Here is a 21,860-nt window from a genome sequence, read left to right as displayed (position 1 = left end):
GATTAACGGTATTTCTTTCTTCAGTGACTTGTTATTTCTAATTAGCTTTTGAAATTTTGCTGCATTAAATAGTTTAACTGTAACTTAACCAGTGAAGCCTGTCTTAACAAACACAGTCGAATGCGACAGTTGTTACAATCAGTTGGTATTCGATTCATTGTCTGGCTTTGCCTAAGATTCTTCATAGATTCCCATTGACTGCTTCTACAATAGACTGTTCTGGAGATGAAAGATTATTTAATGATAACAAGTGTGGAACTGCAAAAGAATATGACAAATCCCAGCATGGTTGCAACTAACTGTCTGGCACCAGTGAAAGAATAGATTCATCTTTTGTTTTAAAATTAAAACAAAAATATTATTAGCTGAAGACTAATGAAAAATATTATCTTTCATTAACAACTAAGGGTGACAGCACTAGTGGACATGTTTCACATTTGTTTTTTTTTTTTTGTTTTTTTTTTCTTTCTGTTTCTGTTACCATGTCCCTGTAACTTACCTAAAAATTGAGTCATTCCATAAATATTTTATATTTCTTTTATTCTTCAAAATAAAGATAAACAAAGTTCTTTTTTAACTTAAAATATACTCTCCTGCATTTTCTACAATGCTCTTCCATCTACCTGGTAGACTTGCAAGGCCCCTCTTCCAAAATTCACTTGTCTCTGACTTCTGTATTGTTCTAACCTTGTCTACAGAATTCATATTTTTCCATCCAAATGGTTTTGAAGACTTTGCAATAAATGATAATCAGATGGGGCAATGTCCAATGAATATGGTGGATGGGGCATCATTTTCCATTCAAACTGCTCCAGCCTTTGGAATGTCATCCTCGCTGTATGTGGCTGAGCATTATCCTGATGGAAGAATACCTTTCATCTTGAAACCAAAGATGGTTGTTTTCCGATGGTATACAAGTGTCGGTGAATGGTTGAATGATCAAATGCAAGCTTCTCTGCTAGTTCTTCAACAGTTATGATTTTGTTCCACCAAGGTTTGCCGGATGTCTTAATCGAGCTCTACAGATCTTCCAGGACAAGGCTCATCTTCTAGGCTATAGCTTCCAGCTCAGAATTTCTGGAGCCATTGTTGACACTGGCTTACACTTATTTTCCGATCCCCAGATCCATGCTTAGCAGCCTTTTTCTGACTTTAAGTTCTGAGCTCAAATGCTACTGAGATCAGTTTTGTCTTTCATCCTTTCAGGGTTGATGAAATAAGGGCCACTTGATCTCTGGGTTAAAGTAATTGATTTTCAGCCTCCTTCGAAACTCCTGTCCTTATACCAAAATTTGAAACCAATCTTAGAAGAGCAAAATCAAAGTTGACTTCAGTTAGATTTGAACTCATAACATACAAACCAAAACTAAGTACTGCAATCATTTTGTCTGGTGCTCTGACATCTGCAAATCTCCCATCTGACGTTGTTTTTATTTTGCCACATATGTTAGTAGAGTTTGGCTATTTAATGTTCTAATCATTAGGTATGCTGGTATGCTTTCACCTACATAACTGTCTCATTATAATGCAGATGAAATCCAAGAAAAGATTAATCTGGTGTGCTTCATGTTATTTGTTATGTGTGACAAGTAACTCCGACACATTAGGCATGACTTTTCATTTGATGATCGGAATGAATAATTAATATTTATTGATTTAATTTCTTGTCTTGCCATTGAGATGTTGTAAAGAGTATTCTGTCTAATAAATTCCAGTAATGTTTTGTTGCAACCAAATTAAGAGTTATAGGAGCACAATGGTTCGGTTATTTAGATGTCAGTATTTTGACTGGAAAGATAATGAGATCAAGTTTGATATTTATTTTTTTTATATATATATTTTTTTTTCTTTTTATTCTATGTCGTGTGTTTTTGTAAACATCAGCGTCGATTGGTTATAGGTTTCCAACAGGCCACTCAATGGTCGGCTGTATTTCTAACGACAACTGTGACAAGAGATTATCTAAGCAATTCAGGCGGATTAAGTACCAAACATATTTTTATTCAAAACTACTTTGGTTTTTATTTGTCTCCTTGAGAGTGGATTTGGTAGATGAAAACTAAAGAAGCCCATCATGTGTGTGTGTGTGTGTGTCTGTGTGTGTATGTGTGTGTGTGTGTGTGTGTGTGTGTGTGTGTCTGTCTGTGTGTCTGTCTGTGTGTGTGTGTGAGTGTGTGTGTGTCTGTGTGTGTGTGCGTGTGTGTGTCTATGTCTGTGTGTGTGTGTGTGTGTCTGTGTGTGTGTGTAATTCCATGCTTGCACTCCACCATGGAAATACAACTAGACTTCTCGACATATTGCATGATTTTAGTGAACAAAAGGTTCATTCATATAAGGCTGCGTGTTTTGAGCTCTCCACATAAGCATGTCCCTGCTGCTTGTTGTGCAACAGACTGGAAAATTATTAGCTCACTTCAAAACAGGTTGGGGTTGGTGACAGAAAAGGCATCTGACTATAGGAAATTTCGTCCCATCATCTTCTCATAGGATCCATGAAGCATGGATAAGGAGACAGACATGGCAGATACTGGTGTCACACAAATGGCACCCATGCCAGTGGCACATAAAAGCACTCATTATACTCTCAGAGTGGTTGGTGTTAGGAAGGGCATCCAGCAGTAGAAACATTGCCAAATCAGACTGGAGTCTGATGCAGCTTTCCAGCTTGCTAGCCCTGGTCAAACTGTCGTACTGATGCCAAGGTAGACAACAGACACTAAATGATGATGATGATGATGTTGTATACGCCTTTTGCCTCATTAATAAAAGTTACACACACATACATTATAAGCCCTTTCCTGTGCTTCAGGCTACGTGAGAGATCTTCAGTCAACATTGGTTATCCATTGGAACTTCTGTAAGTCAATGATACAGTTCTTATAGCCCAAATATGGAAGTGAGGTTTAGAACCAAGAGACCCAATGGCCTGCTTAACAAAGACAGGAGGCTTGATAGTAAAGAAAATGGGACCATGCAATAGCGAATTAAACTTTATAACCACACAGCCATGTCTTCTTACTTGCATTGTTTTCTACTCATAACCAAGACTGGTAACTCCCTTCGCCCCCACCCTCTAATCAGTTTATTGAAGTAAATTGAAGTTATTACAGATATGAGGACCAGGCCCTCTGTCATAATCAACTGAAAAGCCTGCTCATGAAATTACTCTGCAAGTGGATGAACACTTCACAGACACCCATATCCTTAATGTATTTCCTGCGGATAGTTTCTCTGGATATTTCATTATCCAAAATAATAAGAAATTATTTTTCTACACTTATTAATCTATATTTGTGTATATTTATCTAGTGATCCCCTCATTCATCACTACTCTTGTAAATACAGTGAAAATTATGCTTTGCTGATGAGGTCATAATAATACCAAAACATGTCAAGAGTTGTCCCTTATATTTAGCAAAATTAGACAATAATTAGGCAAGGACTAATATTGTGGTTAGCTTTTTTTTTTCTTTGTTTTTGAGGGGATGAGGATCACTGCATAATTTCTAGTTACCTTTTTAATATTCTCTGCATTTAATATGCTGACTCTTAATTTAACTAAACAAATCCTAAGTAGTTTATATTGAGTATAACATTCTATTTTTGATACTGTTAAAATGATTATTTCAGATTCTCTTTGTTTTCAAGAAATCGTTGTTTGACTGACTGTAAGATGGTGGTGTTCATGGTCATGATGGTAGTAGTAGTAGTAGTAGTAGTAGTAGTAGTAGTAGTAGTATAAGCCCTGGTCAGCCGTAACTGTGCAAATACATGATGAAAGGTGTTCCAGTCATGGTGACCAATTGTCCCATCTTTCACTTATTGCAAATCTGAAACATTATCCAACATGCCCACCCATATTCAAACTGCTAGCAGAGGGAAATTTAACTGCCATTTCTGGAAAGTTGAGCAACACACACAGAGGATCTCTCAGCTTAACTAAAGAAAATGTTGTTGTTGCTATTGTTACTGTTGTTATTGATGACGACGGCAGTGGAGGTGGTGGTGGTCCTGGTCAAGATGATGATGTTGTACTCCAAGTCAGCTCTTACTGAACAGCCCTATCATCATGTGTATTCCAGATTTGACCATCCATCCTAGTATAGTGTATCTAGGACTACACTATACAATGTATACTTTGTTTTTTTATTGAAAGATAATTTGTCTCCTTTTGCAAGCAGTTTAAGGGGCAACCACATAATGTTTCCTTGATTGAATTGGCTGGAAATGTGGTTGCTATGGTTGTCATTCTATTGCTTGTTTCAGTCATTCAACTGTGGCCATGCTGGAGCAATTCCTTGAAGAGTTTTCGTCAAGCGAATTATTCCCAGTTCTTAGTTTTCAAAGCTTGGTACTTACTCTGTTGGTCTCTTATGCAGAAACACTAAGCTACAGACAGAGGTGTAAACAAATAATCACCGGTTGTCAAGTGGTGTGGCGGGAGAGACAAGTACATGTATATAGGACAGGCTTCTTTCAGTTTCCATCTACCAAATCCACTCACAGGGCTTTGATTGGTCCGAGGCTATAGTAGAAGACACTTGCCCAAGGTACCATGCAGTAGGACTGAACCTGGAACCATATAGTTGGGAAGCATATTTTTTAACTATCCAGCCATGTCTACACCATTGTGAATGTGTTTTTGTTTTGTTTTGTTATTTGCATGTGTGTTTGCTTTAATGAAGAACGAGTCATTGTTTTGTTATTATACATTCGTTAACTCCTGTTTCTTTTATCTTTTCTTTAACAGTCCACCTCCAGCAAAGAGGCTAGGTATACAGGTCAGTCGAATCTGTATGTCAGATTATGAAGCATTACATTATGATAAAGATAAATTGCAAAGTGCATGTAAGTATTGCTCTCCTTTCGTCCATTGACCAACTTGCATTTCAAGGGTTTTCATAGGTTTTCCATTCTTTTGCAGCAACATTTTTTTTTTAAAATTGTCTTTATTTTCTCTTTATGACTTCAAAGTAGAAATACAGTATTTATGACCATTTGTTTCAGGGGTGAGCAGATAAATACTATAACTTCTCAATCACTACAGTAAAAAGGAGGGAACTAAGTACTGAGTTATCCTCATCTTGGTGTCAGACGATGGTTCAAATCCTAGCATCTGAGTGGTTTCTTTAAATGGAAACCAAAATTCAGATGATATTAAACTAGTCTAGCAGATAACAAATTAAATCTGAATCATAAATGTTTTTTTTCTTCTAAAAGTATTTCAGCTCCTCTGATTGTTAATTAACCAATGTAGAAGTTTGGTGATAGTTTTTTCTCAACTACTACCTTGTCAGCATAATTTCAGTTAAATCTGTTCGTACACTGATTGATGAGGGTGAATCTAGCCTGTCTAAATCTCTCAAATAATCTGGTTTTAATTTTTCAGATTCTCAACCCATCTTTTACCATACTTCTTTTGCTATGTACTATCTTTGTTGTAATTAATTTTGAAAATAATGAAGAATTTATTTGCATATCTCTATCATTATTTAACTAGTGTTTGGAATATAAATTAATAAGGAATTTTAATTGAAGGTTTTAATTAGACCACTTTAAAAGATGGAATTTGAATCATAGAATTAGGGTCAGTCTCAGACTGGTTGGTACCAAAACAACAATTTTTTTTTGTTTCTAAATAACAGCTTTTTTTGACATTTAGATATTTATAGTTTTAGGCAACAACTTGGCTGAACCATTAGAGCAATGAACAAAATATTTTTTGGTGTTTATTCCAGTTCTATGTACTCTGAGTTCTAATTCCACAGAGATTAACTCTGCTTTTATCCTCCTGGGGTGGGGATCAATAAAATAAAGTATCAGTCTAGAGTGATGAATGATGAGCAGAACTGTTTTTGCATTAGTGAGGAATGGATACCTTGTGGTGTATAATCTAGTTTTATTTGCCTTCTGGGTTTGTTCATTCATTTTTACATCTGTTTTTCCATGTTAGCAGGAGTTAGTTGAATATGTATTTGAAGTGTTTGTTTTGCCATTAAGTGCTCCTCCTTGTTCTAACCCTTACTGGTTTTCTAAGTAAGGGACGTCATAGTCTGTTCTGCATGAAGAAAATTAGAAATTCATTGATAGGAGATGAATCAACAAGGACATTAAAAGACTGTCAGAACTTGTGTAAATGGCATGTGTAAGTAAACACACACACACACACACACACACACATCTTCTTGGTAGTCTCTTGAGCCAAGAAAAATGGTTCAGCAGTTCCTTGATGAAAGACCTGATCAAATGATTTGTTTACGGTGCGATCAAATGTATGTTTTGTACATCAGCTCAATCCCTCCATCAAAATATTATTACCTGTACAGGTACACTGTGTGCCACATGTCAGGTTTCAAAGTGGTCGTAAGCCAATGTGAAATGGTTTTGATCAAGAACAATGCACCACCCAGCCCAGGAATCAATATACACCTGTTCATACAAGTATATATATATATATATATATATATATATATATATATATACATATATATATATATATACATACATACAGGTTGTATACAGGGTATCGATAAAGTAGCTTTACACTTTGATGCAATAAATCATGACAGTTGTGAAGACAATTTATCACTACCCTATGTATGTGTGTGTGTGTGTGTACATACATACATACATATAAAAATACCCTGTTGTTGATGTTGAAATTCCAATGAAGGAGCCTTGAATCTAGGTTAGAAACTGGCTCTTTCTCTATTGGCAAGAAATCTTGAAATAAAACTGAACAGTGATATACATACATGATGCTGTTATTTTTCCTTAGTGATCACCAATACTACTCACAAGGTTTTGGCCAGTCTGGGTCTATAGTTGAAGACATTTACCCAAGGTGTTGCATGGTTCCACTGAGTCCAAAGCCACATGGCTGAGAAGCAAACTTCTCCACTCAGTTGGTAATCTTAATCTACTCCAACTGGTCTGTGGACATTTTTAGTGGACTTCACTCTGTTGCAAGCATTCAGGTCAGGTTACAATCATCAATTTGAGGATGGCTTCCTCACTTCCACTGACCAGTTTCATAGACCCCACTAAAAAAAGGAAATGAATCTTGGGTGCTACACACCCACGCCCATCAAGCAGTAACAAAAAAAAAAAAGCTATCAGTTGGGACCAAAAGCCAGCAAATTATGAGTGTAAATGGGAATGTCAAAAATATTTCCATTTAAGATGAGATTAATAGACCAAAATATAATAATCTTATTAGAATCTAGCACTTTATTGCAGCATACTTCATTAAACCTATTAACGATTGGGTTTTAGTAATCTAACGAGAGGTTTTTTTCAGTTTTATTGAGATTTGCTTTTTTTTTTGTTTTTAATATAAGTGATAATATTCTCATGTTTTACATCATCGTTCCAAACATTAGAGATGAGAACAGTAGTGGTGGTGGTAGTGGTGGTAGTGGTAGCAGTAGTGGTGCTAGTATCAGCAGCAGCAATAGTGATTGTAATTATGGTAGAAGAACTAATAACATAGATTATTATTATTTTTATTAAGAAGGTGGTGAGCTGGCAGAATCGTTAGCACACCAGGCAAAATGCTTAGCAGCATTTCATCTGTCCTTACGTTCTGAGTTCAAATACCACTGAGGTCGACTTTGCCTTTCGTCCTTTCAGGGTCAATAAAATAAGTACCAGTTGAACACTGGGGTCAATGTAATTAACTAGCTCCCTCTTAACATACTTCAGGCCTTGTGCCTATATCATCGTCATCATCATCATCATCATCATGGCAGGTGATTTGTTGGATTGTTAGGGTGCTGGAGAAAATGCCTTGCAGTATTTGGTTTGGGTCCTTACACTTAGTGCATAAGCACCTTTCACCCTGTCAGTTGATAAGGTACCAATCGATTATTAGGGTCTCTGTAATCATCTGTATCCTTCTCCTTCAAATTTCTGACATTGTATCTATGCCAGAAATAATTATTGCTATTATTAGACACAGACGTGATATTAAGTTTGCTTGCCAACCACATGGATCTGGGTTCAATCCCACTGTGTCTCACTTTAATCATCTTCTACTATAACCCCAGGCCAATCAAAGCCTTGTAAGCAGATTTGATAAACAGCTACTGAAACGTGTGTGTGTATGTGTGTAGAAGTAAGAATCAAATTTAGCCATATCAATTCCACATATACACTTATATTTATTCAGCCCTGGACCCAGCATGTATGAATTTCTCCGCAAGTTTATTCAATACATCAAACATATCAAAAATATATAAAGAAATATATAGAGTAATCAATACATAAAAATATACATATAAAGATATATAAAAATGTAGATATATATACATTAAAAATATAGTGAAAATACATAGACATAATCCAGTCGACTTACAGATTATAAGACAAAGTCATAAAAAAGAGTTAAGAGTCTGGGTGTTACTAATCCAGTTAATAATCCTAAGGCCGTTTTTGAGGGTCTGGTTCTCCTATCATTGTGTGTGCACACTCAACTGTCTTTTGCCAGACCCTTGCACAGCACCCCATGTTAGTCTTTTTGCCTCGACATTTGCATGATGGTTGTTACTATCAAACAAACAGTGTCCTTCATTTTCAAACTCCTGTGAAAGCGTGCCTGGAAACAGGTAAGGGTTGGGAAGAGGTAGAGCATCCAGCCATAAAAAGTCCGCCTCAACAAATTGTGTCTCACCCATCCAAGCGTGGAAAAGTGGTGAATAAATGATGATGATTGTTGTTGTTGTTAGTAGTTGCATGCGGTGGCAGTGGTGGCTGTTGTTGTTTAATAGTAACGTGATAATAGTTTTGGTTATAGTGGTACTAGTGTACAAGTTTGAGGGAACATATGGTGTTAGCAGCTTAAAGATGCTTAAATATTAATGAAAATGAAGTATACATCATCTTGCTTCTCCACAGAAGCTAAGATGATGTATATCTCTCCAGTATTTTAACATCTGCTGAACGTCATATCTTGACTTTTCCAACACTACAGTTACACGATGGATCCCAGTAAAATAGATTAAGAACTGAGAGGAGATATACAAATGTGAAATACTAGAACACAGAGGAGACCAATGGAATTAAGCTTCTATTGTCTTCTGTTTGTCTTTTTGCTGGTTTCCGTCATTGAACTGTGGCCATGCTGGAGCAATGGCTTGAAAGGTTTACTTGATTATCTCAACCAGAGTATTTTTTCCTGGTACTTCTGTAGACCTGGGAAGCTGAAAAATTAAAATTGACTGGTGCTGGATTTGAACACACAGTGCAAAGAGATCCATCTCAAAGTATACTCAGATTTCAGGTCTCTGGTCCTTCTTGTCTTGGTCTATAGATGCAACACTTGGACAGTAGCTAAGACCCTTAGGGGCAACCTGAACTCCTTTGGTACCAAGACACTTCACAAGATTATGGTGGGTTTCCATTGGATTGATTTTGTATCCATCCAATGACTCTGCTCAGAAACTGGAATGCATCCTGTTAGTTATATGATTCTGGAACATCAGCTTTGATGTGTTTTGGTCTTATTGCTCAATTTTCCAAGTTGGATCTTGCGTATCACATTCTTTTCTCTGAAGATCCAGCTGGATGATGGATTGTGTTGGTCGACCACTTATCACATGGTCTCCATGTATTAGGAAATATCTCACTAAGATGGAGACCGACTGAGACACCGTTTGGAGATTAGTCAGGGACAACTCCAGCAGATACTGACAAATGGTGAATGCAGTGACAGTCTGAAAAACTGAATGATCCCTGACCTGATCTGACTCCTCTGGTTCTTCCAACTCACCATAATATGTACAAATACAATGGCTCAGTGGTTAGAGCTTTAAGCTCACAATTATGAGGTAGTGAGTTTGATTCCCGAACTAGGCTGTGGGTTATGTTCCTGAGTAAGATACCGTATTTCACGTTGCTCCAGTTCACTCAGCTGTAGAAATGAGTTATGACATCAGAGGTTTCACACTGTATCAGCCCCTTTGCCTTTCCCTTGGATAACATCAGTGGCATGGAGAAGGGAGGCTGGTATGCTCGGGTGACTGCTGGTCTTCCATAAACAACCTTGCCTGGACTTGCGCTTTGGAGGGTAATTTTCTCAGTCCAATCCCATGGTCATTCATGACTGAAGGGAGTCTTTTACCCAAGGGAGTCCATTTTTCATACTGGTTTAGGGTGGATGGTTTGACAGGAGCTGGCAAACCAGCGGATCCTACCGAAGTTGAGTGCCTGCTTTGACATGGCCTCTATGGCTGGATGCCCTTCCTAACACCAGTGGCATGAAACTTGGGTTGCAAAACAAAGTCTTTTTCAGTTCCAATAGAAAAACGCTACACACACATGCACACACAAAACACATGTACAGATAGAGCAGGTGCAGACATGACTTTGTAGTTAAGAAGTTCACCTCCTAATCATGATTTTGGATTCAGTCCCACTGTGTGGGCATTGCTCTCCACCTTCCTGGGATCAATAAATTCTACACTGGGGTACCTTCTAATACAGCCATGACTGACAATGTTTTATGAGAGAAACTATTAGACTGAAACTATAAAAAGCCCATTGTAAACATACATGTGTATATATGGATATATATGTGTGTGTGTTGCTGTTTTTGATTTGTGCATGCTAAATGAGGACAGAGTTACCATTCATATAATTGGTGCCATTTGTTTGCAATTTTCCATAAAAACATGTTTGGCCATCAAGCTGTTTGCTATTTGAAAGAATAAAGGAAACATTAACTTGTTTATAAAGAGGTGAATGCTTGGTGATGATGATTTTGATGGTGGTGGTGGTGGTGGTGGTGGTGGCAGTGATGAATATGGTGATTATGATGCCACTACCACTGCAGCCACTCCGCGCCCTCACCAATGGCATCTTGACAAATTAAATCCAATCATGTTTTTTCATAAATTTGAATAAAAGGATGTAATTCAACTGTGCATGTGTTTGCTTATATGTTTGTGTGTGTGTGTGTGTGTGTGTGTGTGTGTGTGTGTGTGTAATACTCATGAAGCATTGTTTCTTTTTTTTTATCACTAATTTCCAGCAAATGACGAATTTGTGATTTAACTCCTATAAATTGACCTGTTTGTCTTTCCTTATTTGCTGCTTAAAATATCTAATATCATTTTACAGTGAAAGTCTTAGTAACCAATTCATTCATTTTTTCATTATTATCATTATTATCATTATAATTATCATTATTATTATTATTATTATTTTCTCTTTTTTTTTTCTTTCCTTTACAACAGCTACAAAATGTGGTAATATAGTGGTGGACAATAATGCTGACTTGGAGCAAGTACGAGAGCACATCAATCAGTTATACATGGTAGGGTCATCCTTTGCAAACAACTTGTATCTATTTGAATGGGAATAACTTCATACACCTTGAGCAGAATGAAATATTTCATGATTGAACATTCATCTAACAAAGAAAAAAATCTCTTTTACACAAACCTTTCACCTACACACACACACACACACATACACACACACACACACACACACACACACTTCTACTCGCCTGAGCCCTTTTGGGGGTCACCTTGACGTTTCATCTCTAATGTTTGTCTCTTCACAACTCCCACTAAATCTGAGCAACCCTGTAGCTCTCCTACAAAACTTGCTCTGCCTCCCACCTTATACCTTAATTTGTCATTCCCGTCGAATAAAGTTATCCCGACCATCATCAGGGATCATAGTTTTGTGAACTGACTGGTGACCTCAATTGTGCTGGTGTCATGAAAAAGAAACTCCCAGTACACTCTGTAAAGGGGTTGGCATTAGGCAGGGCATCCAGCCATAGAAACAATACCAAAGTAGATGCTGGATCATGATGCAGTCTCCATCAGATTAACCCATCAGTGTCATCCTCGGTACTATAATGGTAACTATCCCCACCTATCACGCAGGAGACCAGGGTTCAATTCCCCACCAGGGACACATTTGTACTTTTAGAAGGCAGTGAGCTGGCAGAAACGTTAGCACACTGGGCAAAATGCTTAGCGGTATTTCGTTTGCCGTTACATTCTGAGTTGAAATTCCGCCGAGATCAACTTTGCCTTTCATCCTTTCGGGGTCGATAAATTAAGTACCAGTTGCATGCTGGGGTCGATGTAATCAACTTAATCCCTTTGTCTGTCCTTTTTTGTCCCCTCTATGTTTAGCCTCTTGTGGACAATAAAGAAATAAGATTAACCCATCAGATTCTGTCAACCCATCTAACCCATGCCAGCATGGAGCAGTGATGTGTGATCATGGTGATGGCGATGATGTGTGGGGATGACGATGACAACAACAAATTGTCAGTTCCAAAACATCAGGTTGCTGTTCTACCCTTACCATAAAAACATGTCCAGACTCATTATTTTCACTTTATAGTTTCTGTCAATACAGATCATCACCATTTTCTTTGTAGTCTTCTATTTCATTATGTTTTTCTAATGTTTAGTTTTGCTATGTTTAAGACGTAAAGCAAATTGATATTTTGTATTTAAGGAACAAAGACTCCAATAAGAATCAAATTCATCATTAAAAAAATCAATGAATGAACTCTCTTGCCTTGGGCAAAGCGTCTTTTACTGTAGCCTCAGGTTGACCAAATGAAATGGCAATGGATAAATTTGAATTTTGTATGCTTTGATGACAAAGTCAAACGAATGACAATACATCATCATCATTTAACGTCCATTTTCCATGCTGGCATGGGTTGGACGGTTCGACTGGGCTCTGGGAAGCCAGGAGGCTGCACCAGGCTCCAGTCTGATCTGGCAGTGTTTCTACAGCTGGATGCCCTTCCTAACGCCAACCACTCCATGAATGTAGTGGGTGCTTTTTACATGCCACCAGCACAGGGGTCAGAGGGGGCTGGCAATGACCATGATCAGATGGTGCTTTTTACATGGCACGGGGATCACAACTACAAATTCCTTTTGATTTTGATGATTTATTCTGCAGAATCTCTAAGACTGGCTCCTGCTCTGAATGCTTACAATGGATTGGATCCTGTTAGAACAGTCTGGTTTGGATGTATTGGTGACTCAGAGTCAGAAGAGTCCCCAAACAAAATATCTGCTATATCTTGTTACAGTTATTTGCATTATGAGTTCAAATCCAACTTTGTTGTTATCTTTCCGGTGCTAAATTAAAATACCAGCTGAGTTTTGGTGTGGATTTAATACTAAAATAAAACAATAGATGAACAGTTTGAAAGACAACAATTTACTGGTGTAGGTTTAATAAGGGCATATGGCGTAGGGGTTAAGAGTGCGGGCTACTAACCCCAAGATTTCGAGTTCGATTCCAAGCAGTGACCTGAATACTAATAATAATAATGATAATAATAATAATAATAACATCAAAAAATACCTTAGGAATGAGAACCCAGGTTTGAAATTTCCCCAAGACACCTGATGAAGGCTGGAGGGTATATCAGCCGAAATGTTGTGTTAACAACAAACAAGATGAGGACAAATATCCGTCAAATGTAAATAATGTATATAATTCCTCATCTCTTAAATATAGAGCTGTAGATTTAATACTCCTCTAGAACTTTCTAGATGTGAATGGAATCATAATAGAAGAAAACTTGTAGATGACCTGTTCTGTGAGTAAAGTTCAATAAATTGCTGTCTTTCAAACTGTTCATTTATTGTTTTAGTTTACTGGTCTTTAAAGTAAACAGAAGTTAAAAAATAACTAAATAAATAAATAAATTGATGCAAATGATTTTGAGCGAAAAACCAAAATTAAAATGTTTTGTTGTTTTAGGAAACATTTGGTCCAGTAGTTGATGAAATGCCGTTGAATTGGTGTTTTTTAGACTGTAAGTACTTTTTATAAACTTGTGTGTGAGCCTCTTCTATATTTGTGTGTATATGATACTGGAAAAAAATTTCCCAATAATACCTTCTGCATAAAGAACATATAGTTAAGTGCAGCCTGTCATACTAAATATAGTGAGCTAAAAAGAATTCTTAATAAATAAAAATTACATTCATAATGAAAAGCAAAACATTGGTGTTAAAAATTCTTGCTAAAGAAGGCAAGGGAGAGAACTTCATTAGCATAATTTTTTACTAATGCTAATGATTTTTCTTCTCATTGTGTGTTTAATTTGAATTGGTTAAAAATTATTTTCCGCTCACTACATTTAAGTTTGGCTGTTCATCAATGGAAATTTTGACTTGCAGGTAGTAATTGAATACATCTTTGGGTAAAGCAACATTTCTATAATTTAGTTTTAATTTCATCTTCTCATTTTGGTGAGTGCTTGAGGCTTTATGCAACCAGAAGTGTATTTTCACTGTTGTTCACTTACATTTTTGTAATTATAAATATTAAATACCTCATCTCAAATGCAATTAAATTGTAATTTATGGTCAAAGTTTACCTTGAAGAGAACACCTGTCTCTTAGAACTAAACATTAATGAGCAATATTTAATATGATAATAGCACTTTGATCATAATCAACAAAATTATATTAAATTGTTTTTATGTTTTGACATCAATGTCGTCAGTAACATTTTTAGCAATAAAAATCAATCTTAAGAATTGATGCTTAGTACATATATTACTCTATTTAATGATTTAATAAAATAAACTATAGAGATTAATTAAACAATAGCTAAGTTAGTGTTAATATATTTAATGTAGTTACTATCAAAAATCTAATTAGAAATATTTATGCATGAGGAAATGACAACTTTTGCTGATGGCTAAATATTATTATAACTTGAGTATAGTTTTGAGTAATATCAGGAAGGAGAAAAAAATCATTATTCAACTTTTATCATATTCTTTGGTGCTTAAACAACATAACAAAATGAATATATATTTTGAAAACTAGAATATATATCACCCTGAAATTAGACAAATTTCTCATTTATATGACTATTCTGTCATTTACCTCTCTCTATGATTCTTTCCCTCTCACAGTGTGTGTGGAAGCAGGATTCTTTCATTCATTGTATGCCACATAGCCTAGTATGTGCACACATCCTACATTTCTTATGTATCTTTCTTTTACACTGGAGAAATGAACCGGTTTTTATATTGGCTGTTACTATGTAAAGATTATTTCAGTAATTGGATATGTCTATCCAGTTATTTCATTAGACCCTCTACTTGATGTTTAGCCCTAGGTCAGCCCTCATGAAGCAGACCTGTAATGAAAGATGTTCCCACTATGGCTATTTATGTGTGTGTGTGTGTGTGTGTATTTATATATCTGACCACATTGTTCAATATGTCCATTTTTTTTTATTTAACCCAGTAAGATATAATTTGATTAAGATTTGTCTGCTGTTTCTAGCAGATTCAGTGCCTGAAGAGAGGTTCCTTTGTTAGCTCAAGTAAATATATTGGGGGAATAATTGGTGAATAACTATGAGGAATAACATAATCAATATATTTCATAACGTCCAATAATTGATGAATAACTATAAGGAAGTAAATATCAATATTTTGTAATATCCAATTATTGGCAAACTGCTATAAGGAAGTGTACATATATATATATCTATATATCTATATATATATATATATATATATATATATATAATCAGTATATATATATATATATATATATATATATATATATATATATATATATATATCAGTATATATATATCAGTATATATATATATATAATATATATATATATATATATTATATATATATATATATATCAGTATATATATATATGTATATATCAGTATATATATATATCAGTATATATATATATATATCAGTATATTATATATATATATCAGTATATATATATATATACACACACATATATATATATATATATATCAAGTGTATATATATATATATATACATATATATATATATATATATATATATATTACATAACCTTCAGTAGTGAATAACTATGAGGAAGTATGTATCAACATATTTGTTGCATCCAGTAATTGTTGTCATTTTATTTATTTTATTTTTTGTTTGTGAAAATGTTTGTTTCTTTCAATGTTCAATTTCCTTCTTTCGATTGGCTCATAAGTTTAGATATAATTGAAGTCATCATAAAAAGATAATAGATGATGGGGAATTGACAGAAATAATAGAATGTTGAACCCAATACCTTGTGGTATTCAGTTACATCTCTTTGCATTCCATCTCCAATACCTCCTTTCATTTTCTTGACATCACCATCTCCATCACCCACCCTATCCTCATCCTGTCTACCTCTGTCTTCACCAAACCCACAAACTCCCATTCCTACCTTAACTGTTTCTTGCACCTCACCCACACCATGTGTTCCATCCCTTATTCCTAGTTTTTCCATCTCTGGTGTCTCTGCTGCATTAACCACAGCTTTTAGTCACAGGCTCGTCACATGACCTACCTGTGGTTACCCACCTATGCACTCTTATTCAGTGTGCTGTCTTCCATACCTGTAGCATTGATTACACCCCAGCCCTTGCACCCTGTACCTGGAATCCCACCCATCACATTCCCTTTTTCCTTACCTACCACCTTGCCCTTATAATGCACTATCCTCCAATCTTCCCTCTCTTCCGCCACCTACAATCCAACCCTGCTGCCTCCCAATTCTTCTCTCTTCCCCTCTTTACTTTCTATAAGCATGCTTGCAACCTTTGTTCAAATTACTCCAAGATCAGCCTTGGACTTTCTCCTTCTAAACTCAATAATATATAAAGTACTGAGTTAATGTAATTGGTTACAGTGCTTCTTTCAAAATGTGTGGACTTGTGCTGATGGAATTCTCTCGAATTTGTGCTGCCATTTTCTGAATTCCTCTTGTTGTGTTCTTGTTTTTGTTTCTAGTTTTATAATTGTGGGACATGCGTGACCAGAGATATTACGACTTTCTCTTATATTCCAAAAGTGTTGTTGCACTTATAAAATTACATCAACATTCATTGAAACCGTTTATAAATTGAAGCAGCTTTTAAACAAAGAGGATGCTTCACATCAACAAAACAATCCAGAAGTGAAATAAATTGTTTTACTGTGAGAAAGAGAGAAAATTTAAAGTGCTAAGCATCTCTATCCAACCCAGCAGAATAGCTACAGAATATTCCTTGAACAAATTTCATTCAATTTTGCATATGTGTGTTCTGTGAGAGTCACTAGTTTCACATAAAACAAAATGCCTGCATATTAAATTAAGATGTCTGTATGTGTACATTATTTACATTGACGGATATTTGTCCTAATTTTGTTTGTTGTTAACATGTTTCGGCTGATATACCCTCCAGCCGTCTTGGGAAATTTTTTTTTTTTTTGGACCAGGAGGAGGTAGTGAGGTTATAGAGCCTTACTTCGGTCAAGATTAAATAATATAAATTTGTCCTATTGTAAAAGAATTTGTCCTATTGTAAATAAGGAATTTTTTGATGTTGTTATTATCATTATTATTCAGGTCACAACCTGGAATCAAACTTGGAATCTTGGGGTTAGTAACCTGCACTCTTAACCACTATGCCATATGCCAGTGGGCAATTATGGAGTGAATTTTAGGGCTGATAAATCAAATATTTTCTATCCTTCCTCAATACCGGTTCCCATATGCTGCTCATATCTGCACTCGGTCTGCTTAGGAGGTTGCTGTGTCCTAGCATTTAGTTTTCATATTTTCCAGTGGTGTTCTCTATCTGTTATTTTAACTTCATCCCACAGGGGGAGGTGGTCTCCATTTTTCCATACATGATCAGCTATACCCAATTTATCAATATCGCCTCATGTCACAGCTTTGCGATGTTCATCTACCCTTATTTTAAGGGGGTTGCATGTTTCAGCTTCATATAACCTACCACAGCTGCATGGGATGGAGTACACGCAGTCTTTAGTCATATTCTCTTCTGTTGGTGGTCTTACTCGAAGGAGATATTTGCAAAGTGTTGTATTACTCTTGAATACTATCCTGATGTCATATGGGCCGCATATCTTTTGTATCTTTTTGGAGAGGCCTTTTCGATTCCAGGCAGTGACTTGAATAATAATAATAATAATCATAACATCAAAAAATACCTTAGGAATGAGAACCCAGGTTCGAAATTTCCCCAAGACACCTGATGAAGGCTGGAGGGTATATCAGCTGAAACGTTGTGTTAACAACAAACAAGATGAGGACAAATATCCGTTAAATGTAAATAATGTACGTAATTCCTCATCTCTTAAATATAGAACTGTATTGTCTTTACATGTTGTTTCACATTCTCATGTTGATTAAAGCATTCGTATTATTATTATTATTTCCAAAGTTTGTGTGTCTTTTTTTCTTTGTTTGATTTTTCTTTTGTTTGCTCTATTTTTTATAAGGGTGATTAGATGCTCTCTCTCTGATGCCATTAATTTTCCTTTTAGCAACAACAGCTGAACGATTCTTTCGAATTGACAAGGCTCAAGAGCATTTACACTATATCACTGATATATCTTCTGAGGATCTGTTCATCCTAGACCATAACTTCATACCGCTGACCAAAGTCTCCACAGTCTCTAAAATGACTGATGAAAACCATGCTGTGATAAAGAATGCTGATAAAAATTTACACAACGATGAACAACAACCAGAGCTCACTATTTCCATTCCTGTTTCTGCACCAAAGTCTCTCAGGTAAAAGAACTGGAATATCTCCATATTCTATGTGCATGTATCATCATCGACATCCCTATTGTTTTAGCATCCACTTTTCCATTCTTACTCGGATGAGATGGAATTCTTTAAAGCAGATTTTCTGCAACCTGATGCCCTTTCTGTCACCAACCTTTACCTGTTTCTAAGTAAGCTAATATTTCTCCTTGGATAGGCATGTTTCCACACAGGTCTGGAAACAAATTCCACAGCTTGTATAATGGTGACACACACTGATGACTATCATGTGATGTCCAGACAAAGAGACACTAATACACATGCATGCACGCAAGTACACATACATACAATCAGCTTCTTTCAGCTTCTGCTCTATCAAATGCATTTATAAGGCTTCAGTCTTATGATCTTACTAACTTATATTTTATATGCATGCAGACAGTGATTCAAGTCAATGTACAACATCTGTTGCCTAAAGTGAGAAATATTCTCCATGGCAAATAGCAGTGAATTCAGCCATAGTAGAGGTTAGATCTATGACAAAACTATTTGAACTGATCGAAATGTTTTGCTCAGAACACTGCTTTCATGCATCAACTATAATATTTTCTTATAGCTGGGGCCAGTCTGAACTTTAATCAGCTCATATCTTGAAGCTGATTTACTCTAAGAAAATAACTGTCTCCAAAGTCATTTTAGGATTGTCTCTCAGGTACATGGTGCTGATGGTTGCTGGGAAATTAGAAATGCATCATTCATCACTTCCACTAGAGGGCACCTCGAAATGACTGTTGGTGTTTTTCATCACCAATTGTGTAAACTTTACAGTGGTTCTCATCTGGGGTCCATATGGTCCCTGAAGGTCCATATAAGATTTTTGGGGGTCCACATAACAAAATAGTAAATTGGGAATCCGTAATAGTATTTTAAGGGCTGTTGAAAAAATTTTGCTTTAGGTGTATGTATTGGTTATGTATTGCAAGAAACAGCTGAGTTTCTTTCTCTAACATTTTTATGTAGTTCAACCTACACAAGTTAATGTGTGAAAAACAGAATAGGAATTTTGAAAGAAATGTCTATGAAATTTGTTTTAGACATCAAATGGCTATGCAGTGGGGTCCACCAGAACAAAATAATAATCAAAGGGGTCCATAGATTAAAAAAATGGTTGAGAACCCCTGGAAATGCTCTCAACAGCAAAGAGCAATAAATATGGCCTTTGCACTGGTCAAATATGTCCCAAATATATTTGAACTTATCTAAATGTTTGTTTACTCACAACACTGCTTTCATGTGCCAACAAAAGGGGTTTTTTCAGGTATAAAAAGGGTAAATAAATAATTTAAATGTGTCACACCTTTGTGAGAGAGTAAACAAGTATTGCTTTGATTCCTTCCTGTTAACATTTCTGTGAAATTGATTCTTCAGCATCGTCATGAGGCATTGGTTGATTCCCTTCAGTGATTCCGCTGCCAATTTATTCAATGACTCCAAAGTCTGATACTTCCATGAAGAATCGAGAATGGAATGGCTCTAGGAAACCAAATGTTGGCTTTTTCTAACTTTGATCACACATTGGTAAAAGCTGGTTACCTTTGGGCAAACAGGTACCTTCTAGCAATGCTTTATGAGTGGAACTTAATAAACAGTTGCAGTAAAGAGACATGTTGAATATGTACGTGTATATATATGTATGAGCGCGTGTATGTGTATGTATATACATATATGTGTGAATATATGTTTATATATATATATGTATGTATATAGTGTAGTATTCCATTATCGGTAGGATCGGCAGAAAAAGTGCTCCATCCAGTGAGAAATATACATCATTTAATATACACACTGGATTTAAATGTGAGCTACAATTGGTTTCATGTCTGAAAATACATTAGTCAGACAAGCTTGTATAGTGTGCTGTGTATTTTCAAGCAATCATACACACACACATGCATACACACACACATACACACACACACACACACACACTCACACACACATGCACATTTTTGAATCATACTTCCTTGACAAGTGACTTGATCTGAGATTACAGGTTGAAACTGGAAGAATCATTGAAGCCAACTTCCACAATGTAATGATTATATATACACACACACACACACACGTGCGTGTGTGTAAACCTTCCACTGTAGATGGCTGGCAATATTGTAAACATTGGCGAGGTAATTGGTAGATCAGTGCTTCTGAGCCAAAACTAGCTTGTGTTAATAGTTCTGACCGAATTTCACAGACTCTCTTTTGTCACTGTCTCCATAGAAAATGCAGTGGAGCATTTATTTTACAACAGGCTTTGCCGAGTCTCATAATCTTTGTAACTCTAATTCAAATATTGCTGCAGTTATTTTAAATTCTCATTTTGTTACAAAAAAGAAATTTGAAAAGAAAAAAAAAACCATAAAAACTAGAAATAGTTTTTTTATTTCTTTTTCATGTAATGATTTGACATTGAAGCATAAAAAAAAGCTGTTTTATCTTAGTTATGACTTCTCATAGAATACTATGAAATGATTATTTTACTAATTGTGTTTTTTTTAAGTTTATAAATTACATTTTTACATGACTGCTTTTTATTTTAAATTTTATAAATATTTTTAGTAGTAAAAGCAAGTTTTCTGGTTTTTTATTGCTTTTCTTTCTTTTTGAATTATTTTTATTTTATAAAAAGAATAAATATCAGAAAAATCTTTGTATCACTTATTTCTCTTGTCTTGGACAAAAACCAGGTTATATGGAATATTTCAACATCAATACCATTACCCTTTTCATTACCAGATTTTTCTAATGAATTACACTGCTCCTTCGTTTCAATTTATTTTGAAAACAATCAAAATTCTGGAGAGATTAGCGAAATAACTATTTTTTGGATTTTTGTTATTAAAGTGGTGGTTTGAACTTGATTTTTTAAAATCTAAATGTGAGTACCTTAGAACCAGAGATTATGTATCATGGGATCAGATGCAGGCCGAGGCTGAGTGTTAACAAAAGGATTAAGAGAATAATCCTGTATGCCTTTTACTTGCTTCAGTCATTGAACTGTAGCCAAGCAGAAGCACAACCTTGAAGGGTTTTAGTGAAAAAGATCAGCCCTGGTATTAATTTCTTACATTCAGTAACTATTCCATAAGTATCTTTTGCCAAACTGCTAAGCTATTGGGATGTAAACAAACCAACAGCAGTTGTCAAGCAGGGTAGGGAATAATTAACATAGACACAAAATATACACATAGGTCTGTGTGTGTGTATAATTATATATATATATATATATTTATTTAT

At 35.5% G+C, this 21,860-nt stretch overlaps 1 protein-coding gene across 1 annotated transcript in view; it reads left to right on the top strand.

Annotated features, from left to right (window-relative positions):
• Positions 1-21,860, top strand: part of LOC115219701 (diacylglycerol kinase zeta-like) — a 545,273-nt gene that overhangs the window by 465,762 nt on the left and 57,651 nt on the right. Inside the window, exons 18-21 of the mRNA XM_029789877.2 lie at positions 4,751-4,848; positions 11,235-11,314; positions 13,756-13,810; positions 18,341-18,590. Coding sequence (XP_029645737.1) covers positions 4,751-4,848; positions 11,235-11,314; positions 13,756-13,810; positions 18,341-18,590 — 483 coding nt within the window. The remainder of the gene's footprint in view (positions 1-4,750; positions 4,849-11,234; positions 11,315-13,755; positions 13,811-18,340; positions 18,591-21,860) is intronic.

Source organism: Octopus sinensis, linkage group LG15 (genome assembly GCF_006345805.1).
Source record: "Octopus sinensis linkage group LG15, ASM634580v1, whole genome shotgun sequence".
Classification (NCBI taxonomy): Eukaryota; Metazoa; Mollusca; class Cephalopoda; order Octopoda; family Octopodidae; genus Octopus; species Octopus sinensis.
This window is presented reverse-complemented; position numbering and strand designations above follow the sequence as displayed.